General features: G+C 41.0%; 1 protein-coding gene and 1 long non-coding RNA gene across 6 annotated transcripts; one reads left to right on the top strand and one right to left on the bottom strand.

The window, feature by feature from the left end:
* Positions 1 to 1886: 1886 nt before the first annotated feature.
* LOC148355891 (uncharacterized) lies at positions 1887 to 21399 on the bottom strand. The gene is made up of 3 exons (XR_015852287.1): positions 20722 to 21399; positions 18635 to 18691; positions 1887 to 1986 (listed from the first exon to the last, which is right to left on the bottom strand). It is a non-coding gene; the product is annotated as an uncharacterized LOC148355891 (long non-coding RNA).
* On the top strand, positions 2008 to 22542 carry LOC148355890 (signal-transducing adaptor protein 1-like). Of its 5 annotated transcripts, none has more exons than XM_088350359.1 (13): positions 2008 to 2188; positions 9176 to 9247; positions 10697 to 10816; positions 10882 to 10938; positions 13253 to 13401; positions 14927 to 15058; positions 15238 to 15307; positions 16517 to 16619; positions 16705 to 16794; positions 18291 to 18347; positions 18431 to 18463; positions 20852 to 21001; positions 22203 to 22542. In XM_088350359.1, exons 1-13 carry the CDS (start codon positions 2102 to 2104, stop codon positions 22253 to 22255), a joined length of 1173 nt encoding a protein of 390 aa, XP_088206485.1. In that variant the 5' UTR covers positions 2008 to 2101; the 3' UTR covers positions 22256 to 22542. The 5 variants fall into 5 exon arrangements, with proteins under 5 accessions (XP_088206485.1, XP_088206482.1, XP_088206484.1 ...); XM_088350356.1 differs by having other exon boundaries at positions 20852 to 21025; XM_088350358.1 differs by having other exon boundaries at positions 15238 to 15322; positions 20852 to 20995.
* Positions 22543 to 26382: the final 3840 nt, after the last annotated feature.

Here is a 26382-nt window from a genome sequence, read left to right as displayed (position 1 = left end):
GGCTTTAATGACAATGTTTTCAGTTAAGATTTTTAGCGATTTTCAAAAATAAAAATATGAAATAAATAGGTTGATTGAATATTCTGAATTTGTTACAAATCTGTTTATTGTTTTAATATCTCAAATGATGGCGAAAACTCGAATATTCCGTTCAAAAAAATAAAAATATCACGAAAAAGTATACTATTAAGCTGTAACCGTAATCAGCAATATTAAAATATTTTTTGTAATAAATCCAGAATGCAAGATATTATTTTTAATTGTAATAGAGTACAGTCGAGTCAAGTCAAATAGTCGAGTCGGGTCGAATAGAGTAGAATAGAGTTGAATTGAATAGAGTAGAGTTGAATAGAGTCAAATAGTGTAGAGTCAAATAGAGTAGAGTTGAATAGAGTAAAATAGAGTAGAGTCAAGTCGAATAGAGTAGAATTGAATAGAGCCTAATAGAGTAGAGTTGAATGGACTAGAATCAAATAGAGTTGAATAGAGTCAAATAGAGTAGAGTAAAGTCGAATAGAGTAGAGTTGAATAGAGTCAAATAGAGTAAAGTCAAGTCGGATAGAGTAGAGTCAAATAAAGTAGAGTCGAATACAGTCAAATAGAGTGGACTCGAATTGAATAGAGTAGAGTCGAATCGAATAGAGTAGAGTAGAACAGAGTCGAAAAGATTAGAGTCAGATAGACTAGAGTCAAATAGAGTACAGTTGAATAGATTCAAATTGAGTAGAGTTGAAAATAATATGAGAGAGTAGAGTAGAGTCGAGTAGAGTAGAATAGAGTAGAGCAAAGTTGAATAGAGTAGAGTCAAATAAAGTAGGGTTGAAAGGAGTTGAATAAAGTAGAGTTGAATAGAGTAGAGTTGAGTAGAGTAAAGTTGAATAGAGTAGAGTCAAATAAAGTAGGGTTGAATGGAGTTGAATAAAGTAGAGTTGAATAGAGTAGAGTTGAGTAAAGTTGAATAGAGTAGAGTCAAATAGAGTAGAGTTGAATAGAGTCGAGTTGAATAGAGTTGAATAGAGTAGAGTTGAGTGGAGTAGAATAAAGTTGGATAGAGTAGAGTTGAATAGAGTAGGGTAGGATAGAGTTGAGTAGAGTAGAAGAGAGTAGAGTAGAAGAGAGTAGAGTAGAAGAGAGTAGAGTAGAATAGAGTAGGGTTGAGTAGAGTAGAATAGAGTTGAATAGAGTAGAGTTGAGTAGAGTACAATAGAGTAAAGTAGAATAGAGTAGAGTCAAATAGAGTAGAGTTGAATGGAGTTGAATAGAGTCGAGTAGAGTAGAATAGAGTAGAGTAAAGTTGAATAGAGTTGAGTAGAGTAGAAGAGAGTAGAGTAGAATAGCGTAGAGTTGAGTAGAGTAGAATAGAGTTGAACAGAGTCGAGTTGAATAGAGTAGAGCTGAGTAGAGTACAATAGAGTAAAGTTGAATAGAGTATAGTCGAATAGAGTAGGGTAGAATAGAGTTGAATAGAGTCGAGTAGAGTATAATAGATTAGAATCGAATAGAGTAGGGTAGAATAGTGTTGAATAGAGTAAAGTTGAATAGAGTCGAGTAGAGTAGAATAAAGTAAAGTTGAATAGAGTCGAATAGAGTAGAATATAGTCGAATGGCGTACAATAGAAAAGAATAGGTCATTACTTTATTGTCAATACAAGCTGGCCTATAATTGTGCACATATACACATAGAATTTAAAGTAACATGGAATTTTCTAAAAGAATATATATCTATCTATTTATATCTATCTATAATGTATGTATATATATAATTTTCCACAACACAAGAATTGCAGTACACAAAATACAGACTTTGACCACAATAATCTTGGTGCGTCGCCATCCCCGGCGCAGTATTTTTGTGCAAAAAGTCCAATTTTAAATCAACGATATTACCATAATGATACTTTTGGCTCGGCGCCCGTCGGAGCGAGTCGATCCGGTTGTACTCGTTGGTCCGACTTGTGACATAAAACCCGGGTGCTTTCCGCGCTTCTGGAAAAAAACACACGCGAACGTAGACACGCCCCGTCAAATTATATTCCGTCTCGGCTGCGACTCTGAGTTTTCAGTGCGATCGGGTGTCCGCGCTCGCTCCTTTTCTCCCGAGATGAACAGGCGACAGATGCGACCCTTCAGCATGATGCCCAATTGCTACTACGAAGGCTACCTGGAGAAGCGCTCCTTTAAAGACAAGGTGAGGAAGAATGAGATCGAGTGAAGCGCAGAGTATAACTCGGGGGTCACCCGCCGGGTAGCTCCCCTGAGTAGCCTGCAAATTTCTAACTGTTTAACCGATCTAACCCTACTTCTAATCATCGCAACCTGGTAATAACATGAATGAGTGAATGAAAACTTTATATCGGATATTAAAATAAAAACAGAACAAAAACAATAACTCAACAACAAAATAATATTACATAATATGTTCGAAAAGGGGCAGCACGGCGGCGCAGTGGTTAGCGCTTGTGCGGCACAGTTCATGTCATGGGAACCTGTCGTGGGTTCAAATCCAGCTACTGGACTTCCTGTTTGGAGTTTGCATGTTCTCCCCGTGCTTGCGTGGGTTTCCTCGGGGCACTCCGGTTTCCTCCCACATTCCAAAGACATGCATTTCAGGTGGATTGGCCCGTCCAAATTGTCCCTAGGTGTGAATGAGCGAATGAGTTGTCTGTCCCTGTGTGCCCTGCCATTGGTTGGCAACCAGTTCAGGGTGTCCCCTGCCCACTGCCCGATGATTGCTGGGATGGGCTCCAGCCCCCCCGCGACCCTAATGAGGATAAGCGGTACGGCTAATGAGATGAGAATGAGATGTTCGAAAAGGGGTGGTCAGATGCAAATGCTTTTTTTCCCTACCCCTTTTATCTTCCCTATTAAATACACCAACAGTAGTAATAATATGAATAATAACAGTTATGATATAACAATAACAACAATAACAACAAAGTTAACCATCGTTCTAGACGCGCTACTCCCAATCTCTCGTATCACTCATACCCGATTTTCTTCATCTCTGTATTCCGTCAGGAATGTTTTTTGCATTTAAATTTGAACACGTGAATAGCTCGACTCCACACACAGACACACACATACTTTTCCTGGTGGTTCTCACCTTTGGGATTATGAATTTACGACAGCCCCTTAAATTATAATGTCCTTCTTTCCGAATGAATAGTTTTTGGATGTTTTCTGGTACTATGTTTTTGTTGACCTTAAATAGCAGTCGTGCAGTGAAAAATTTGACTAAATCATCTCATTTGAACAATATGGACTGCAGGAATAAAATATGAGTATGATCTCGATATCCTACCAACATAGTAATAACATAGTAACAACATAACTTGTTTTGCTTCCAATGCATATCAAACTGGCCTTTTGCACTAATCAGTAACAAAGAAAGGTAATATATTTTCTGGACTATAAGGCACACCTGATTATAAAGCGCACATGACAAAAATGGTCATTTGAGAAGTATTTTTGTTGTACTGTTATTAGGCGCACCGTACTATAGGGGAAATGAAATGAAAATGATAGAAGTTTTATATAACATAAACAATCACTCTAAATTCTTGTTTTATAAACAGTTATCCTGCTTTTAGTATCAGACACATGCAAAGGAGATTGCATGAGATGCCAGTTTGTTATTTTGGCTATTCTTCCTTCCTGTTGCTCGTGGTTCCGTCTACTATGTAGTTTTTATGTTACTGTCACTATTGGCCAATAATGTTGCAATTCTTTGATATCCACACCCTAAATGGCAGATCCTTTTGTAACCTAGAAAGAAAAAGAATAGGCTCAGTGGAAGGCTTTTAGAACAAATAGGAATTTCTTATCAGAGGCTTGTGTCCTCTCCTGTTCTCCTTGCAAGTTCCAATACCATTGATGTCTTCTCTCCTAATTTTGAGTGTAGTGTCCACGAAATGTTTATTATGCATTTCCAATGATATTTAACGCATTTTCCAAGTTATAAGGAGTCATAATTTAAGATTAAGGCTTTAAGGTAGAGAGAGAAGTGAGAGAGAGAAAACAAGAGATAAAAAGGAGATTGAAACAAAGGATTCATAAAAAAATAGGTAAGATGTAAAAAAAGAAAGAGAAAGAAGGAAGAATAGAAACAGAGAGCGAAAGCAACAATCAAAGAGAGAAAGAGGTAGAAAAAGAAAGATAGTATGAGAGAGATAGAGAAAGAAAGAAGGAAATGTAGAAATAAAACGAGAAAGAAATGAAGAATTAAAAAAGAGGAGAGAATAACAGAGAAAAAAGAGAGGAGAGTAATTAAGAAATAGATTAAAAAAAGGGAAGAGGTAAGAAAAAATTTAGAAAGTCACAGAGAAAGAAATAAAACAAGTTAAAGAAAAAGAGAGCAAGGATTAAAGAGAGCAAGGAAGACAGACAGAAAAAAAGAAAACATGGAAGGAAAGGATTCCAGAGAGAGAGAAAACTTGTGTCCTCTCCTGTTCTCCTTGCAAGTTCAAATACTATTGGTGTCTTCTCTCCTAATTTTGAGTGTCCACGAAATGTTTCATTTATTATGCATTTCCAATGATATTTCAGACATTTTCCTGGTTACAAGGTCCACTGGATTCATACATTTGTTTTCTCAGGTGCGCCTTTTAGTCCGATAACCACAGTATTTTCTTCCATGTTATGTTCCGTAAGAAAAAAATACATCTCAGTGACTCATAAGTGGTTTACTTAGGTTTGTACATCCTATCTTATCAGTGCGCGGAAAAAATTAGTCACCATTTTTTCTCTCCTAACCTGATGAGCCAGGAAACGATGCTACGTGCCAAAGAGAGTGTTTCAGTGGTTAAGCTTTGTAAACGCTGACACTTTTGTCTGTTGTTCACAAATTCGATGAAACAATTCACAGCCAATGACTTCTTTTATATTGCTAATTTGTCTTATAATTTAAGCGAATCGAGTTTATTTGTAGAGCCCTTGATCATACTTTGAAAATAATACCTCAGGAAGTGCTTAATTTGTGCAACTCGGACCCTCAAACATAGTGGTTAGGAGGCTGGCATGGGATCACATGAGGCAAGTGACATGCTACTGTGTTAGCCTGAAGAGGGATGGGCGCCACCAGGTTGTATTTGCCCAAGACACAACACAGGAATAGTGCCCGTACGACCCTAGTGGTTAAGGGATCCAGTCACCCAACATCCAGTGGTTTGCACATTCGCCTAATACGCGAAAGGTCCCGGGGTGGAGACCAGGTGGGAACACATGTTGGCCTGGAGAGAGATGGGCACCACCAGGCTGTACTTGCCCAAGATACACCACAAGAAATGGTGCCCCTACGACCCTAGTGGTTAAGGTATCCAGTCACCCAATATCCAGTGGTTTGCACATTCGCCTAATACGCGAAAGGTCCCCGGGGTGGAGACCAGGTGGGAACATATGTTGGCCTGGAGGGGGATGGGCACCACCAGGCTGTACTTGCCCAAGATACACCACAAGAAATGGTGCCCCTACGACCCTAGTGGTTGAGGATCCAGGCACCCAATTTCCAGTGGTTAGCACATTCGCCCAATACGCGAAAGGTCCCCGGGTGGAGACCAGGTGGGAACATGTTGGACTGGAGAGGGATTGGCGCCACCAGGCTGTACTTGCCCAAGACACACCACAGTAAATGATGCACCTATGACCAGAGAGGTTAAAAGACCCAACCAACCAATCATGTTTCCATAGTGCAGTGGTTAGAAAAATTGCTTAACATGCGAAAGGTCCCCGTTTTGAGACCAAGTGGAAACATATGTGGGCCTGGAGAGGGATGGGCACCACCAGGCTGTACTTGCCCAAGACACACCACAGGAAATGATGCACCAATGACCAGAGGGATTAAAAGACCCAACCAACCAACCATGTTTCCGTCGTGCAGTGGTTAGAAAAATTGCCTAACATGCGAAAGGTCCCCGTTTCGAGACCAAGTGGAAACATATGTTGGCCTGGAGAGGGATGGTCACCACCAGGCTGTACTTGCCCAAGATACACCACAAGAAATGGTGCCCCTACAACCCTAGAGGATGAGGATCCAGGCACCCAATTTCCAGTGGTTAGCACATTGGCCTAATACGCGAAAGGTCCCCAGGTTGAGACCAGGTGGGAACATATGTTGGCCTGGAGAGGGATGGGCGCCACCAGGCTGTACTTGCCCAAGACACACCACAGGAAATGGTGCCCCTACGATCCGTGTGGTGAAGGGATCCAACCAACCAAATGAGCGCCAAGGGGAGACTATTCGGACAAAGCCCGTCATTGGATTGAGGCAATCTTTGGATTTTCTGAGGACTTTTAAACGCATCGTCACAGAAAACGGGTCATTTTCCTCATGGGCACTAGTAAACCATTATTTAAGGCCAGCCGACGCATGTTAATCCGAGCAAAAGGCAACAGTATTAGCTCTTAGTGTTAGTATTAGCTCGTCTTATTCACTTGCTCCTCTTCTCTCCTCTAAAATGCTTTCTGCTTGTCAAAAGTAGAAAAATAATTTAAATAACCGCAAGGACCGGAACGGAAACAGGACCCACTTGTGTGATGTTTACCACAAGTTTTATTGAAAGAGACAGGAAGGGCTGCGCCCACGATCCTCTCGTACTCTGATTGCGATCCCAGCACTGAAGTGGATCTTCTGTAGTGAGCGATGGCAGTCTCAGGGGTGGAAAACTGGTCGGTAGCTGGGACTGGGAGAGCAAGACGTGGTCGGGGTCACAAACAAGTCGTAAGCAGAACGGGAGAGCAGACGTAATTGGGAACAAAACGGGTCGTAGCCAGAGACAAACGGGAGAAAAAACGGGACAGGCGGGAGTCAGGGGTCGAAAAAGGCTTGCCTAGTGTTCACTGAGGTTCGCAGACGGACTGACAAAAGGGGACAGACAGGACTGGAATCAAATACTGTTCAGGAGCCAATCAGAACCTGTGGCAGTTGTCACCAAAAGAGCGGGGACAGCTGAGTCACATCAGTTATCATGACAATGACGACGATTGAAACAGGTGCATAATTTCTCAACCAAGTCGAAGAAAAATTCCAAATAATCTTTGTTTCCTGCGTTTGCGTGTTGCCACGATTCAAAAGAGAAAAGGTAAAAGGGCCAGTCGCGCCAACGGATGTTGCGCCAAGAGATGTCAGCAATACGAAATGAGCAACACAGAAAAACAAAGTACAGCAAGTACCATGACACAGCGTCAATTATTTCTCTGTTGACTAACGTGCAATAGACCAGGAAAAGACCGCAGCAAAACGTCACCTTTGTTCGGACCGTTATGCGCCGACGTGAAGCTAACTGTTGGTAGCGGATTGTTATTGCCTCATTTTTGTGTTGCGAAATAATCAGCTGAAACGGCATAGCGGTTACAGATCGGAATGGATCAAATGCTTGTATGCTAACAGGTCATGTACAGGATTTAATCCGTCTTAGAAAATAAAGACCACTGTTTGCAACTTGATCATTATCTCCCACAAAAGCTAGCGGTTTGTAATGGATTGTTATTGTCCAACTTTTAATGCATGTATCAGTTTGGCACAGTACCGCAATTTCTATTTAGAAGGGATCACATGCTAATATGCTAACAGATGCAGATTTGAATAGAGACCAGTGTTTACAAATTGATAATAATTCTCCAAAAAGCTAGTAGCTAATTATCGCCTATTTTTTTTGCAAAAACTCATTTCAACTGGTACAATGGATAAGAACGGATCAAATGCTAATATGCTAACAAACGGTATACACAAGGGGACAGCAACATGGTGCTCGTGAGTAGCCCGCGGACTGGTTCGAAAAATATCTCATTGTGATTTGCTAGGGAATAGGACCATAGACCGTAGTCTTGAGTACTCAAACGTCTGATACTAAAGCCATAGATGAAACCACAAAATTCAATTATAATAACCGAACATCGCTCACATAGGCAATACATGTGTATTGTGTGTACGTAAGAGTTTGTTTACAACAGCCCGGGACAAAACTGGTCCGACTGTCTCGTCACGTCTCGTCTCAACATCGAGACGTCCCTAATTGGAGCTGGCACCTCAAAATTGTTTGACTACTTAATGATGTGTTACTACTCAATAATGTTCTGCCAACTCATGGTTAGATGATATGATGATTCCCTTTGTTACAATTTCTCACTCTGGCTGCTTTGTTGGAAATTTCCGCTCTATTACACAATGCTCCTCGAGGTTGCTGAGGAGTTTGCCTATCTGTGTGTTTTGTGGACTCCGAAATGGCATTCGACAGTGTTACTTGAGGAGCCCTGTGGACCTTAGGCAGTATGGGGTACCGCAGAGTCCCTGTATCCCCGATGCCAGAGTTTGATCCGGACTGGCAGCAGTAAGTCGGATTCCAGCGGGAGTTGGACTCCGCCAAGGCTTTCCTTTCTGTTCATAACTTCTGTGGACAGAATTTCTTTGGCAGGGATGGGGTTCGGTTCAGAAGCTTCAGTATTGCATCTCTGCAGAGGATGTGGTGCTGTTGGCTTCCTCAAGCCGTGATCTTCAGCTCTCACTGGAGCCGTTCGCAGCCGAGTGTGAAGGTCTGAACCTTCAAGTCCGAGACCATGGTTCTCAGCCAGTAAGGGGTGGTGTGCTCATTCCGGGTCAGGGATGAGATCCTGCCCCAAGTGGAGGAGTTTAAATACCTCATGGTCTTGTCCATAAGTAAGGGTAGGAGATCGGTGAAGCGTCTGCCGTCATGTGGACCCTGTGGCGGTCTGTCGTGGTAAAGGAACAGACCGCAAAGGCAAAGCTCTCGATTTACCAGTCCTACCCTCACCTATGGTCATGAACTATGGGTCAGGACCGATAGAACAAGGTCCCAGATAGAAGCGGCTGAAATGAGTTTTCTCCGCAGGATGGCTGGGCTCTCCCTTAGAGATAGAGTGAGGGACTCAGTGTGGAGCCACTGTTCCTCCGCATTGAGAGGAACCAGTTGAGGTGGCTCGGGCATTTGATAAGGATGCCTCCTGGACGCCTCTTGGCAGGGAGGCTTGGGGACGACCCAGGACACCCTGGAGAGACTACGTCTCTAGGCTGTCCTGGAAACGCCTCGGCATCCTGTCAGATGGATGAAGTGGCTGGGGATGAGGAGGTCTGGGCTTCCCTGCTAAGACCCCGGATAGGCAGAAGAAAATGGATGGATGGATTAAACAATGTTTACCATTTTGTTCTTGCATCTTTCGATAGAAATCTCGCAAGCTGTGGACCTGCTTGTGCGGCAGCACGCTATATTTCTTCAACGACAAGAGAGACACAGACGTAAGTAGTTGAAACTCGTCCTGAATGGCTATAAAATAGGCTCCCTAAACATTGCCTGTCATTAAATATCAGTGAGGGCTAATTGATTAGCATAAATGCACAAAATAAGTAGGAAATCAACTCAAAAACTGTTATTCCCACACAAAGTAGAAAATGGCACATCCTGGGGCTTTTTTTGGTGGTTTTAAGGACAACTTTTCATAAACGTCCCAAAAAAATGTTAAAATTGACTCTTTCATTTTTAAATTAACAATCCCGAAGTGAATAATGTATCTAAGGAGTGATAGATTAACACAGGTTATTTGACTGTGTAAAAAAAAATCTACCGTGACATGTTATAGATGTCTAGATAGATAGATAGATAGATAGATAGATAGATAGATAGATAGATAGATAGATAGATAGATAGATAGATAGATAGATAGATAGATAGATAGATAGATAGATAGATAGATAGATAGATAGATAGATAGATAGATAGATAGATAGATAGATAGATAGATGTCTAGATAGATAGATGTCTAGATAGATAGATGTCTAGATAGAGAGTTAGATAGATGTCTAGAAAGATAGATAGATAGAGAGAGAGATAGATATCTAGAGAGATAGATGTCTAGAAAGATAGATAGATGTATAGAAAGATAGATGCCTAGAAAGATAGATAGATGTCTAGATAGATAGATGTTTAGATAGATAGATGTCTAGAAAGATAGATAGATAAATGTCTAGATAGATAGATAGATGTCTAGATAGATAGATGTCTAGATAGATAGATGTCTAGATAAATAGATGTCTAGAAAGATAGATTGATGTCTAGAAAGATAGATAGATGTCTAGAAAGATAGATAGATGTCTAGAAAGATAGATGTCTAGATAGATAGATGTCTAGATGGATAGATGTCTAGATAGATAGTTAGATAGATGTCTAGATAGATGTCTAGAAAGATAGATAGATGTCTAGAAAGATAGATAGATGTCTAGAAAGATAGATGGATGTCTAGAAAGATAGATAGATGTCTAGATAGATAGATGTTTAGATAGATAGATGTCTAGATAGATAGATGTCTAGAAAGATATATAGATAAATGTCTAGAAAGATAGATAGATAAATGTCTAGAAAGATAGATAGATAAATGTCTAGAAAGATAGATAGATAAATGTCTAGAAAGATAGATAGATAAATGTCTAGAAAGATAGATGTCTGAATAGAGTTAGATAGATAGATGTCTAGATAGATGTCTAGATGTCTAGATAGATGTTTAGATAGATGTCTAGATAGATGTTTAGACAGATGTCTAGATAGATAGATAGTTAGATGGATAGATAGATACTTTATTCATCCCCGTAGGGAAAAATCACAATTATGAGAGTTAACACTCTTCTGGTGTTAATCGACCGAAACGATTTGAATTCAGTGACTAAATGGAAATCATTTTCGTACTCCGACAGTACATCGAGAAGCTGGACCTCAGCGGGTTCATCACCATCTCGGATGATAATTCGGTGGATTATAATTTGGACGCGGCCAAACTCAACCTGCAAACCGAAGACAACGACATCAATTTCTCCGTGAGAAAAAAAAAAATCAGTTGGTGAATTTGACCGATCCATATGAAATAACGTTTCAATTCCAGGCTCCAAACGCAGAAGCTCGAGAGCTGTGGAAGGGTTTCATCCAATCGGTGGCTGAGGTAAGCGTCACGACTTCAGTATGTATCACTGAACAAACAGTAAACCTGTCACGACCAGAACGGAAGTAGAACCCAGATGCGTAACGTTAATCGCAAGTTTATTGAGATATAGAGGTAAGGACGCGGGAAGCAAGCCGCTCACAGAATCGGAACGAGTTCCGAATACGGAAATGGATCTTACGGAGCGGGAGATTGTAGTGTAGGAGACAAAAAAATTAGGTTATTAGCTGGGACGGGAGAGCAGAACGAGGTCGGGGTCAAAATAACAAGTCGTTAGTTGGAACGGGAGATCAAAACGTGGTCGGGGTAAAAATAAAAACGGGTCGTAGCCGGAGACAAACGGGAACGGACGGGTGGAAAACGGGTGAAATAGTGGGACAGACGGGAGTCAGAGACAAAAATGCTTGCCTTGTGAGAACAGAGGTTCGCTGACGGACTGACAACAGGCGAGTGAAAGGACGAAGCTTAAGTAGGACGAGGAACCAAACGAGCAGGCACAGGTGAAATGAATCAGTCATCATGACAAAAACAAGAAAGTTACACACATGATTAAATAGCAACAAATTCAAACAAAAATACATCATCGTTATTATTCAGATCCACCTGAATAAAACCAGAATTATAGTCATTGTAACATGTAAATTTCACAACGGAATTGACATTAGACTCTGGTACCCTGACTACAAATAGTGTGATGATTTTGTATGTCATCTATATCTCTCGCTCTTGGCGCCGTGACCCAGGTTCGATTCCCTTTGCATCCACTGTTTTTTGGTTGTGGTCAGTGATATTAATCAACTGCTCAATCATGGCACAAATACGGTAATATAGGGTCATACCTGATAACTTTTAGTTATTTTTCGGTTAAAAAAAAATACACAGATGAATAGATAAAGGTATGTGTTCAGGAGCTAGGGTTACATAAAAAAATATATATATCTAAATGAAACGTATTTATTTCATGGACCATAAATTAACACGACATCTGGTTTCACCACTAAAATGAATTTCTGTGACAAACAATTAACATGTTTACTACAAAAAGGCAATCGAACACCACTCCATGTTTCTCAAAGGCAGAACAGTTACTGTATGCAGTATCATTTCATTGTTACTATGCATTTCTGTCAAGACCAGAACGGAGACAGGACCCACTTGCGTTTTGTTTCTCACGAGTTTTATTGGAAGACTGAGAAAGGGTTGCGCCCACGATCTGGTGATTGCTGGATGCGGGAAGCAGGTTGCTCTGAACGCGGAAGTGGATCTTCCGTGGTGAGCGATGGCGGTGTCGGAAACGGAAAAACTGGTCAGTAGCTGGGACAGGAGAGCAAAAACGTGGTTGGGGTCGGAAGCGAGTCATAAGCCAGGAAAGGAGAGTAGACGTGGTCGGGGACAAAAAGAGGTCGAAAGCCGGGATGGGAGAGTAGACGGGGTCAGGATCAAAACATGTCGTAGCCTGAGACAGATTGGAGCAAAAACGAGGTCGGAGTCAGGGTCGAAAAAGGCTTGCCTTGTGTTAACTGAGGTTCGCAGATGGACTGACAAAAGGAGACGGATAGGAGACTCTTCGTGATTTAGGGCTATACAAATAAAAATGACTTGACTTGACTTGAACCTCAGTGAATACTAGGCAAGCCTTTTTGGACCCTGACTCCCACCTGTCCCGTTTTTGCTCCAGTTTGTCTCCGGCTACGACCCATTCTGATCCCGACCACGTCTGCTCTCCTGTCCCGTCTTACGACCCCTTTTTGTTGCCGACTACGTCTACTCTCCCAATCTGGCTTACGACTCGTTTCCGACCCCGATCACGTCTTGCTCTTCCGACCAGTTTTTCCATTCCTGACACCGCCATCACTCGCTACAGATGATTCACTTCGGTGTTCGGATCACAATCCGAGTACGAGAGCGACTTGCTTCCCTTCCTTTCCTTCCTTCCTTTTTTTGTACTGTCATTCTTTGTAACAATGTACACAGAACGAAATGTCGATACACCTGACCCGTTGTAGCGGGTCGATGCAGCCGCAGCCAGAGGGCGCCGCCATTATACCAATTAGGTATGTCTCGGTCGAGGCGCGAACCAGCGACCTCCCAGTCTCAAAGCGGGCACACTACCATCTAGGCTACTGAGCTCTCTTTCGTTAAAACTTGTGGTAAACGTCATGCACGGGGGCCCCGTTTCCGTTCTGGTCCTGACAATTTCTCCAATTTAAGGTTTTTAGGTGCGCTCTATAGATAACTTTGTATTTCATAACCATGAAAAACGTCAATCAAACCATCCAGATGATCGTCAGTCATGGTTTTTATGGATTTTCAGCTGTCTGTGCCGTCCATGTTGAACCTGTTGCCGGGCCAAATGCTTCAGCTTGAGGAGGTGGTGAGAAAGGAGAAGGAAAGACAACGAATCATCCAACAAACGTCCCTCCCCGTCGACGCCCAGCCCACCAAAGACGTGGAAATGCCGGAGTGAGTTGACGACGTGGAAAAAACGAAAGAGCGCATAGGCGAGCGAGTTCCCACTCGCGCAATTAAAATGACAGGCTGCGACGCGAATGTTCCGAATATGCGTTATGAAACATCCCAGCATGTGGATCCTTAAAGGGGAATTCAGTCAAATGCTTTAGAAATTGAGTAATGCTTACTCAGCAAAACAACCGCTTTGCATGTTAGTCTACCACTTAAACACCTACCGACTTCAAGTCAAGTCATGTTTATTTGTTTGGCCCTTAATCACAAAGAGTCTCAAAGAGCTGCACAGACCACAGATTATTGCAAACTGCAGACTATTATGACACCATCCCCTGATCTAAAACCGACATCAGAGCAAGAAAAAACTCAAAAACATGTCAAGTCAAGTCATATTTATTTGTGACGCCCCTAAACACAAGAAGTCTCAAAGAGCTGCACAGACCACAGATTATTGCAAACCACAGACTATTATGACACCATCCCCTGATCTAAAACCGATATCAGAGCAAGGAAAAACTCAAAGACCTGAAGTCAAGTCATGTTTATTTGTGACGCCCTTATGTTAAAATTAGATAAACATAAAACTAGAGAAACATGTAAAAAATACAAAGAATAAAGGAAATCTAGACATATTCATTTACTGTTTAACTGGCTTCTTTGTTTACCGGTCCTCAGCAGTGTTTTTTGCCTGCCGTTTCTTGAAAAACTGATCCAATGACGTCTGCTTTTGCCGGCTTTTGACAATCCGTCAGAAATTCGCCAGGCAGACGTCGTCATAATGAACGATAGCCTGACCTTTCAACACTTTTTCTGGGTGATTCCTTTCCACAAATTCTGAGACTTCATAGAATTTTGTGTTTATGGAAAAACGGCTCCATCCTTCTCCTTGTCGATTTTGATTTCCTCTCCCACGGCAGTGTGTTTTCATACCTTTCTATTATCTCTTGCTTTGTTTCGATGGCCAGAAAAAGTCTCTTCCTCTTCTTTTCTCTTTGTCCACTTTGCTACATGGCTTCTATGGGACCCATTGTAAAAGTAAATTTATATAGTGCTTTTAAAGTCAATGAATACTTCCCAAAGCGTTTTTCTACACTAACTAACTGATAGCAGTGTCAGCCATGCAAGGCAACTACCTGCTATTGGGGGCTTTAGGGATTCAGTGTCACGCCCAAGGACACTTTGACATATAACACAAAGGAGCCAGGAATCGAACCTGCGACCTCCCTATCCCAAGCGAGCGCTTTACCTACTGAGCTAATGCTGCCCTAAAGCCAATGATAGCTCTTCGTAGAGGTACCATACGGTAAACTGTTTATGGAGTGGGAAAGAGACACGAAGAGCATACGCACCAGTTGCCAGGTAGAACTCTAGGAACAGCGAATGGCAGCGCATACTGTACTGTATTTTTGTAAATAGAGGCGATATAGTCCCGTGCAGGTACTCTATAACCTGAAACGTTTGTATGTAGAAACATTTGTAAGTAGAGGTACCACTCTATATCATCATGTCTTCTGCTTGCTAGCTGTTTCCACCTGGTAACCCGCACGGAGGCCGAACTTCTCCTGGAGCAACAAAGCGATCGCGGAAACTTGCTCCTGAGGCCTAGCAGAGACGGCACCGGCTACGCTATCAGCACCAGGGAGGAATTAAACGGGTACGCCAGCGAAAAAACACGCCCTCATTCAGCAGCCTTTCCCAAGGTTTTACATAGTTTACACTCATTGAAGTGTAAGTGGCTAATTTGCTGCGGTTCAACCGAATGCTAACACGCTAAAAAAGGGGAAATGGCAAACGATGCCTCCGCCGACGCTAATCGTTGTCATTGTCGTACAGGGTCATCTTCAAACATTACCGAGTGAGATGCGTGGAGGATAATGGCTACGTTATCGACGTGGACAACCCTGTGAGTGAAAGTTTCGTACGTACCCAATTCAAGAAAGAAATGTGTGGCATGTATGTCCATTGTTTGCAATGGGCGGTGCACAACCACCTGCGGTTGCTGTCTGGTGAGGCGCGCTCACATTCAGAAAGAAATGAACTTACCGGATTTATTTGTGTACTGTGCGACGCAGTTTTTTTTGTTAGTGTGCCGATTATAAACACGGTTTTATAGTATCGGTTGCAACAAGAATCGAACCCGGGTTGCGGTGGCGAAAACGAACCATTAGACTACCGGTGATAGAGATGACATACTAAAAAACACTCAAGGAGTCTCAAAGGGCTGCACAGACCACAGATTATGCAAACCACAGACTATTATGACACCATCACCTGATCTAAAACCTACATCAGAGCAAGGAAAAACGCAATGACCCAAATTCAAGTCACAGTTATTTGTGACGCCCTTAATGACAAGGAGTCTCAAGGGGCTGCACAGACCACAGATTATTGCAAACCAAGTCAAGTCATTTTTATTTGTATCGCCCTTAATCACAAAGACTCTCAAAGGGCTGCACAGGTTATTGCACAGACTATTATTTCAGACTATCACTACACCATCCCCTGATCTAAAACCAACATGAGGGCAAGGAAAAACTCAAAAACAAGTCAAGTCATGTTTATTTGTGACACCCTTAATCACAAGGAGTCTCAAAGGGCTACACAGACCACAGATTATTGCAAACCACAGACTATCATGACACCATCACCTGATCTAAAACCTACATCAGAGCAAGGAAAAACTCAAAAACATGTCAAGTCATGTTTATTTGAGACACCCTTAATCAGAAGGAGTCTCAAAGGGCTGCACATACCACAGATTTTTGCAAACCACAGACTATCATGACACCATCCCCTGATCTAAAACCAACATGAGGGCAAGGAAAAACTCAAAAACATGTCAAATCATGTTTATTTGTGCCGCCCTTAATCAGAAGGAGTCTCAAAGGGCTGCACAGACCACAGATTATTGCAAACCACAGACTATTGTGACCCTGATCAAAAACCTACATGAGGGCAAGGAAAAACTCAAAAACATGTCTAGTCACATTTGTATGTGGCACCCTTAATCACAAGGAGTCTCAAAGGGCTGCACAGACCACAGATTATTGCAAAGACTATTATTACACAAACAGGAAAAGTCAAAATAACTCAAAGCCCCTCTTGTGTACAGGTTCCATGCGCCACCTTACGCGATATCGTGGATTATTTCGCAAACGCCACCGAAGGCGCTCTGGCGCCTCTGGGCAGGGAGGAAACCTACGAGCAGAACATAAGTACGTCCCCGTGACTGACTTTCTCCATTATCCCCTAATTGGGTCTCTCTCAATTTTCCCTATTTTTTTCTCGTTTTCCACGCAGCTTACGTCGGCTTGGATAACGAAAACGGAGAGAAGAGATTGCGCGGGGCCTCGGTGCACCTTGTGGCGCCGACGGTGCAGCCAAAACCAGGTAGGTCTCCTGCGCTGGACTCGTCAGACCGCATTGTTGTGTCTGGAACTTTTGTCTTCGTTGCAAACGCTCTCTCGACTCTTTCAATTCGTCCACGCAGTAAATTAGCATTGACCAATGTGTGGTCATATTGTCTTTATGGTCCCTTCGTTCTAGGTTTTTGATGCAGTGGACCAGGGGTGTCCAACTCATTTTAACTCGGGGGCCACACGATAGAACAAACATTCTGTCGGGGGCCGGACTAGTAGATGAAAGAGAAAGAAAAAGAGAGATAAAGAAATAAGAGAAAGAGGGGGGGAAAAGGAGAGACGGCGGGACAAAGAAAGAAGAAGAGAGAGCGGGAGAGAGCGTGAGAAACAAAAGATAAAAAGTCTTGAGAGAGGGGGAAAAGAAAGGGAGAGGAAGAAAGAAATCCAAAGAGAAATAGAAAGACAGGAGAGAAAAGAGGGAAAGAAAGCGCGAAGGGTAGGAAGAGAGAAAGAGAAAAGAGAGAAAAGGAAAAAAGGAAGTTGGAGCAAAAGAGGTTAAAAGACACAGAGAGAGAAAGGGACAAGGAGCAACAAAGGAAGAGAAAAAGAGAGACACAAAGAGTGAAAGAGACGAAGACAGAGTGGGAGAAAAGGGGTGGAAAAGAAAGAGAGAGAGAGAAATAAATACAAGTACAGAATCTTTGTGAGAGGCACCTGGCTTTGGCAACATGAAGTGAACATATTTTAACCTGCAGCTTGTTTTTCTCTTGCGCTTCTTTGAGGGCTCTCTCGCGGGCCGGATTCAATCCCTTAGCGGGCTTGATCTGGCCCGCGGGCCGCCTGTTTGACACCTGTGCAGTGGACTATGTATTATAATCCCGTTTTAGGAAATTTCCAATAAATACAATAAATACGTTTTTCGATGCCGAACATTTCATTAGAGAAACCTGCAAGAAGATGGGTGGGCGACTATTTAGAGTCGAGGGCCGCATGGGGTTCATTTGGACAAGGGGCCCATCCTGGAGATCTATCACATTTTATCATTATTTTTTTTATATTTGTTTTTCAGGTACTGTATTACTGTAGTTTTGAATAGTAAATAAGTGCTAAAAAACGCTTGTATAGTTTTCCCACTTTTGCTAAAATATCAAATGTGCCTGAATACTACCAAGGGCTTCTTTTATTTAATAGGATTTCTTATAGAGCGTCATTTAAACATTACTGAGAGACAAATACTGCTTTATCTATCTGATCATATTGGAATATATTTCTTTGATTTCTATTGCCTGCTCATTTTTAACGTTGCCCCTTTAACACCCCTGCTCTAAACAACAAAAAAATTCCAAGAAATCCGTTCGATCGAAAACCCAAAAACATACATCCTGCTCGGCTAAACTTTCCATCGCGATGACGGAAAAAGATTTAGGAAAGCCCGAAGAGCTCAATCAGCGCGTTTGCGCCTGTCAGTTTGTGATTGAGAGGCTGTGACAAACTAATGACACCTTTTGTTTATTCCCTAACCCTTAGCCTTGCAGAGAGTGTTGAGTGAAGAAGGGGAGGAAAACGTCTACGTGAACGACAACAGTGAGTATTATCTTTCCGTTGTCTCCGGCAGGCTAAACTTCATTTTTGTGCGCTCGCCGACTCATTGTTGTCACGCTTTGCAGAGCATAAAGAATCCGCGGTGGAACGTTTACCAGGTGAGCCTCAATTCTTCTTCGATGTTGCCTTTCCACGGAAAAACTTTTTTTTTCCATTAGCCAAACTCGGCAAACACAAAGATCAATCAACCTTTAACGAGTTTACCCGATAACATTACTAATCAAAGAGCAATCCATTGTTTCAAAATTGGTCTGTAAATTGTTGCTTACCTTTCCGGTGAATAATTTTAAATAATGATGTGAAATAGTTCTAGAAGATGGGTGGATCTATGAAAATAGAAAAGAAAGACATGGATTGTTTTAGCCGGTTATATAAATGGATAAACAATTAGACGAAAGAGATAAAAGATGGACTAATTAAATTAAATATTATAAATGCTAAGTAGTTGGATGGCTTGAAAATAGCTAGACAAATAGCTATCAAGCTAGCTAGTTACCAACCAGGATAGAAACAAGATAAAGGATGGACTAATTAAATTAAATATTATAAATGGTAAGTAGTTGGAGTGCTTGAAAATAGCTAGACAAATAGCTATCAAGCTAGCTAGTTACCAACCAGGATAGAAACAAGATAAAAGATGGACTAATTAAAATAAATATTATAAATGCTAAGTAGTTGGAGGGCTTGAAAATAGCTAGACAAATAGCTATCAAGCTAGCTAGTTACCAACCAGGATAGAAACAAGATAAAAGATGGACTAATTAAAATAAATATTATAAATGCTAAGTAGTTGGATGGCTTGAAAATAGCTAGACAAATAGCTATCAAGCTAGCTAGTTACCAACCAGGATAGAAACAAGATAAAGGATGGACTAATTAAATTAAATATTATAAATGGTAAGTAGTTGGAGTGCTTGAAAATAGCTAGACAAATAGCTATCAAGCTAGCTAGTTACCAACCAGGATAGAAACAAGATAAAAGATGGACTAATTAAAATAAATATTATAAATGCTAAGTAGTTGGATGGCTTGAAAATAGCTAGACAAATAGCTATCAAGCTAGCTAGTTACCAACCAGGATAGAAACAAGATAAAGGATGGACTAATTAAATTAAATATTATAAATGGTAAGTAGTTGGAGTGCTTGAAAATAGCTAGACAAATAGCTATCAAGCTAGCTAGTTACCAACCAGGATAGAAACAAGATAAAAGATGGACTAATTAAAATAAATATTATAAATGCTAAGTAGTTGGATAGCTTGAAAATAGCTAGACAAATAGCTATCAAGCTAGCTAAAATAGCGACCCGTACAGAGATGGCTGCACTAAAATACAAAATATTTAAGTTAACCAGGATAGAAACAAGATTTTAAAAAAGAATGGATACAGTAGTTGGATAGTAATAAATAGCTACACCAATAGCAAGCCAGCTAGCTAAATTGAGTTAGCTTTATAGAGTTGTGAAGTTTAAAAAAAATGGCTACACTAAATAGCTATCAATCATATATATATATATATATATATATAGGGAGATTAAACATTTTAATTGACACTTTGCTTGATGGAGTAGTTGGATAATTTTAAACAAATAGCCACCAAGCTAGCTAAAATAGCGACACGTACAGAGATGGCTGCAGTAAAATACAAAATATTTAAGTTAACTTGATACAGTAGTTGGATAATTTAAAAAATAGCTACCCATTAGAAGGTAGCTAGCAAACAGCATTAGTAGCCAAAGTATGAATGACAGCTCGATACTGCAGTTGGATAGTAGAAATGGCTACATACATAGAATAGAATAGAATATACCTTTATTGTCATTGTTACAAAATGGGTTAACATCTTTCGACAACAAAATTGGGCATGACACTCCAGTTTCATTCACAGTGAGGTAAAAAACCCAAGAAGATAAAGGAACAGAGAAGATAAGGTTATGAAACAATAATATAGCAATATAATATAAATATATATATATATATATATAAAAATAAATAATATAAATATATATAATATAAAATAGCAAGCTAATTCAAAAAAAGTTAGCTTGATACAGTCGGGAGTAAATATAGCAAGCTAATAACGGCTACAATAGCTATCAAGTTACTTAGCTAGTTAGCAACCTGTATGGAGATGGCTATATGAAAAACATAGACAGTTAGCTTGATGATGTATTTGTATACAGGAATGTCTACCCACATGGCTAGCGAACGAGCTAGTTAGCAACCCATTTAGTGATGGCAGGATGAAAAAATATATATTGAAGTCAGCAACCTGTATAAAATCTGCTAGATGAAAAGCATTGAGAGTTAGCGAGATACAGTAATGGGGCGGAAATGGCTAAAGTTAGCTGACTAACCAGGCAGATGGCTAGCTTGATGAGCAATTTTGAGAGAACACACATTTCAATGGGGTTCATTTGGATAGGTGACACAAGAAATTTCTTGGGGAAATGCGTTTAACCCAAATTTGATTTCCTGTCCGTGCAGAGCCCGAAAACAAAGCGGCCAGCAAATTGGTGAAAGCTCCGACGCCAGCTCCTCGAAAGTTCGCGCCAATTCCCTCGACGCCCTCTACCATCAGGTCCAAGCACTACAGGGAGCAGCGGTTGCGCAACCTCACCGATCCCCACGGTCAGAGTACGTCCGCACTCTGTTTTGATGGTAATTTTAACTCATCTTGCTCGCGTAAATTCCAGACTACAGAGTGCAACTGATTAAAAGCCGATTGCGCTATTTTACGAAGGAAACTTGGTTTTTGTTCAAAAGATTTTAAGCCCCATGGCTTAAACCGCCATAAAAATGAACTCATTTGTGTCCTTTTTTCACATTTTGACAAAAAAAATCAGCGGGGAAATGTCTAGTACAGAAAAGTATCACATTATGCTGCGATTGAGACACTTGTTTGCGTAGACTATCGTGTCCTACTGCGTGTTCTACTTCCGGGGTTCTAAACGAATGTTTGAACGAAGAAACAAGCGCTAAAGAGAGCAGTTCTAGTCAAGTCAAGTCAAGTCTTTTTTATTTGTATAGCCCTTAATCACAAAGAGTCTCAAAGGGCTGCACAGGTTATTACACAGACTATTTTTCAGACTATTATGACACCATCCCCTGATCTGGAACCAACATGAGGGCAAGGAAAAACTCAAAAACCTCAACATGAGGAAAATGAAGAAACCTTGAGAAAGGACCGCACATGTAGCATCCCCCTTTCAGGATTACCAGACAGCAAAGGATGTTGCAATCACAAATAATACAGAGATATTGTCCACGAAAAGTATAGGTTATTATAGAATTTTATTCAGAATAAAGAAAATAAGAAATAAACAGAATATTCTGGGCTTGAGACCAGGACAAAATCCTCCTTAACAAGCATTGAAAAATGTCTCACCACCTTTTTTTATAGGAAAGGGGACTGACAAAAATGAAACTTACTTGGATAATGAAACTTGAATTGGATTTTGCAGGTGGTACGATAAGATTATGGTAGACTCAAGGGCAGACTAATCAGAACACCACTTAGAAATATTGTTATGAACAGGGTTGGGTAGGGTTACTTTAACTGGATTACTTTCAATTACTTTTGGATTACTCCAAGACCAAATATGCTAATAAAAGACAAAAGAAACTAAATATGAATAAAATGATGACTCACAACACGTGGTAAGCTTTCTCTCCTGACTTTGATCTCTTTGATCTCCGGCAAAACTAACATAAAATGCGACAGAAACCAAATGAAAAGAAATCCAAACAGCTTGCCAACATCATTTTTGCCGTTACTCCCTAAGCCTGCACAAAATTTAGTCATTTTATTATAACGATTTATTTTGTGTCCCCGCAGCCATCTCGGAACTCAAGCAGAGGTTAGAGAAGAGGGCCAAGTGTGTGGACTGACGGGCGCAACCGCCACGACCAATCAATGTGAACGTTTTTGGCGACACGCTTGTCGCCATGACGACCTGCTGCACTTTGTCTTTACGCCCTCGGACGCTCCGGTGCGAACGGGCCGAGGGGCGCTCGTATAGCCTTCCTCTATCGAATAGGACTACGGTTCTACGTGTATATACAGTATGTGAAAGTGGGCACGGATGTAAATAGAGCCCACGAGTGATTGACTATAATTTTCTACTGAATCAAACATTTTTTGGCTTGATGTCAATAAAAGTGAACAATAATGTGAACTTGTGGCTTTTTTTGATGACACCTTTCATAGTTATAATATGGAAAAACCTAGAAATATTTTAGAATGTTCACCGTTGCGCTGCCCGGGGGGTCCCAGGTAAAACACCTGAGTAGCCCGTAAATGCCTTCTGAAAATAGGTCGTCAGTGATGGGTCATTGCAATTTTCTAGGAAGTTTGACTTCTGACATCAGAAGGACCATCATTATCATTGTGTTGCTACAACGAAATTAGGGTTGCACTCTAGTTGACACAGTATATCTATCCTGATCATATTCCCCGAGAGGTGTGACCGACAGCAAGACACATACAAAAACAAAAAAAAGAAAAGGGAAAAAGTAGCACAAACATTTTTGGACCATGGCCAACCCAAAAGCCCAAACAAGTTAAAAAAGGTCTCGCAAACCTGAGTTATAGGGCCACTAAATGTGAGAGGATGTGGAAGTAAAGCAAATGAGTGGAATAAAGAGGATGATGACTAAAAAGATGGGTGATGTGTTAAGCCTTGAGTGAAACAAAGATGATAGGAAAGGGTGACACAGTATACAGTACAAAAAATAATAGAAAAATCTAAGATATTCACCTCCAATATGAAGTGTTCCCATCCAAAGTAAAAACTGGATACACAACCAGGATATTACAGTTAAAACTGTGTTCTAAGTCTGTGGTTTAGTGTGTTAATAGGTAAAAAGCTATCATAATGTTTTGGTGGCCCATTTTAACCCTCCTTCTAGTAATACCCGCTAATACCATTGTCATGATTACTGATGCGAGGCACCTGAACCTGCTCCTTTGGCGCCAACTGCCACGGACGCTGATTGGCTACCTGTCACTTTTTATACCCCCGTCTTCCTGTCATCGGTTGTCAGTCCATCTACGAACCTCAGCTTACGCTAGGCAAGCGTTTGACCCTGACTCTCTCCTGTTCTGATTCCCGTCGGTTTCCCGGCTCCGACCCCTTTTCTGATCTCGACCACGATTTTTGCTCCCCCGTCCTACTGATCGGTTTTTTCCGCTCTTGACACCGCCATCGCTCGCCACGGAAATACCACTTCCGCGTCTGAGCAACCTGCTCCCCGCAACCAGCGATCTACGGATCGTGTGTACTATCCTTTCCCTTCTTCCCAATAAAACTAAGAGAAACACACGCAATTGGGTCCTGTCTCCGTTCTGGTCCTGACAAGTCTAATATCATCCCCACCTGTGCATTTTCTTCTGAGTTATGTGATATATTAAGAATATACACCGAACTTTATGTGGGAATTTTTTTGTTCAAATCGTTTACTTTTCACAAGAACTACCTTTTGGCTAAAAAATCTTTGTCACATTTACATCTAAGATTTGAGGAAGATAAGGACATTTAGACAAACAGAATCCCAATTTTTGCATGATACTCAAATTGTTAATACCGTAAATTCCGGACTATAGAGCGCACCTGATTATAAGCCGCACCCACCACATTTTAAGAGGAAAACTGCATTTAAACATGTAACACAAACACAAAATTAACCCAAACCCGACTTCAAGTCCCGCGATTGAAACTAAATGTCCTTCATTAAAGTCCACAGTCCAAAAATCACAGCCGGCAAAATGAATGGAAAATGATACCGGTACTTAAGGTTTGATGCAGACCTGCAGAGTCCAGGTCCCGGTGAAAGTAATCCAAGGAAAAAAGTGTATATTTTCCAAAGGTAAAAATATATCAGATGAACACATTTACTCACGCAACTCCTTTTTCTTTAACCAAGTTTTCCTTGTTTGTCCCTCACCTTTAGCGGTCCCCCTTAAACTCGTCACCCCGCGTTTGTTCCGCCCCTCCTTTTTCATTCACCCGTGCAAAACATATCAGAATAAGTGTTTAAAATAAATACAAATAAATACATTACAAAAATATACAGTTGCAAATACATATTATACATGGGTTACACATATTTACAAAGAAAGACGGTACACCGAGAGAGTTTTCAAAGCTTTAATAATAATAATATAGCTTTGACAGGGCAGTTAATGGTAGCAACACTCAAGCGCCGCTAGCGGCCGTTAGAAAAATGACATAAATTGGCCGTATCGCTGAATAAGCCGCAGGGTAGAAAGTTAGGGAAAAAAGTAGCGGCTTATAGTCCGGAATTTACGGTAAGTTGTTTTTTGCTGACAAAACACTGCTAAATGCAACTATATTTTGACCCAAAAAAACAACAACCAAGAAAGAGTAATAAACGTTTCAGATTTTAACTCCAATACGCCCAAATGTAAATTCAGAACGGGACAAAGACGAAAATGAAGCCTTTAATTACCCACGCGAGAAAATAGCCGATTGTTGTTTTGCTCACTTTCAGGGTTATACAAAAATCCAGTCAAATTCAATGAGTGAGTGAGGCATGCACAATAAACAATGGATTTTTCTTCCTGACTGTTCCTGTTTGCAAAACTGTTTCTGGAGATATTTTTCTTGAATCTATATGAAGAGAAGCATTGCCTAGGCAGAGTGCACTTTCCCCCATAAACCAGAAGGAACAGCGAAACCACGTCGATTTATTTTTGCTTCAGCAATGCAAAAAGACCTTTTTTAATTTTATTTTCAACTTTAATTTGAATACGATGACCTATAACTGAACTGTTTTACATGTAATTAGTAGACAATCAGTCATTAAAGTACTTCCAGAGTGATTATTGTTTGATGAGCCGAGCTTTTTGAAGCCGAGCGCGACTTTTTTTGTTCCCCAAGAGCACAAAAGGCGACCAATTTGATTTGTATTTCCGAAAGAACTCATTAAAGAACTATGTTTTTCTAACGTTCAGGTATGAAGGCTTAAAAAGATCAAAAAGATGCAGAGGAAATACCGTATTTATTTGTGTGCAACGCAGACGTCAACATTTTTTTCTTTTGGACTTCAAAACAAGGAATTTCTCCTTCATGGAAGAGATTTCGAGCCCCGAATGTTATAAACAGGGAGTAAATATAAGAAGTAGGGATAGTATAGGCTCAGCCAGCAACTAAAACATCATGCCAGCTAGAAATCCAATTTCCTTGAAAATCGCAATGGCCTACTAAAGGTGAGTTATTTTAAGAACCAGTCCCTGGGCTTTCTACGTGTTCTGACGAGGTGTTAAAGGTAAGATCTTGGGCCCAAAATCCGGGTCGGGCTTGAAATGTATATCATTATGTTTTGGGCCAAGCCAGGTTTCCTTCAGGCTGACTTTTTTGTTTTAAAATTATCCACCTGTCATTGTTGTTTGTTTCTTTCTTTTCCTATGTGGAAGATTTGCACAATGAATTCTGTCCACAGGCACCATGTGGGTAATCCTCGGGTTAGCATATCTGCAAGGAACTTAATATTTTTGTGCTTTTGCTAAATTTCGCCCTATGCTGTCTCAGTCGGATGGGGAGATTATAATTCATGTGTTTGTTACCTGTCGTCTCAATTACTGTAATGCACTACTCTCCGGTCTCCCGAAGTCCAAAATCAAGAGCCTTCAGCTGGTACAAAATGGTGCAGCGAGGCTTTTAACTAAGACAAGAAAGTTTGATCACATGACCCCGATTTTAGCTAACCTGCATTGGCTCCCTGTTAGCTTAAGATGTGATTTTAAGGTTCAGTTGGTATTATACAAAATCATGCATGGACTTTCTCCCTCATATCTTTCAAATTTAATTTCCCCCTATGTTCCGGTCAGGAGCCTTCGCTCTGAAAATGCTGGTCTACAAGTGATCCCAAGAGCCAAGAAGAAATCCGCAGGTTCGAGAGCGTTCTCCATTCGGGCCCCGGTGCTGTGGAGTGCTTTTCCCCCTGAGATTTGATCTGCAACCTGAGTGGAAATGTTTAATTCTAATCTTAAAACA

The sequence above is a fragment of the Urocampus carinirostris genome, chromosome 12 (genome assembly GCF_059441175.1).
Source record: "Urocampus carinirostris isolate Australia breed hairy pipefish chromosome 12, RoL_Ucar_1.0, whole genome shotgun sequence".
NCBI classification, from domain to species: domain Eukaryota; kingdom Metazoa; phylum Chordata; class Actinopteri; order Syngnathiformes; family Syngnathidae; genus Urocampus; species Urocampus carinirostris.
This window is presented reverse-complemented; position numbering and strand designations above follow the sequence as displayed.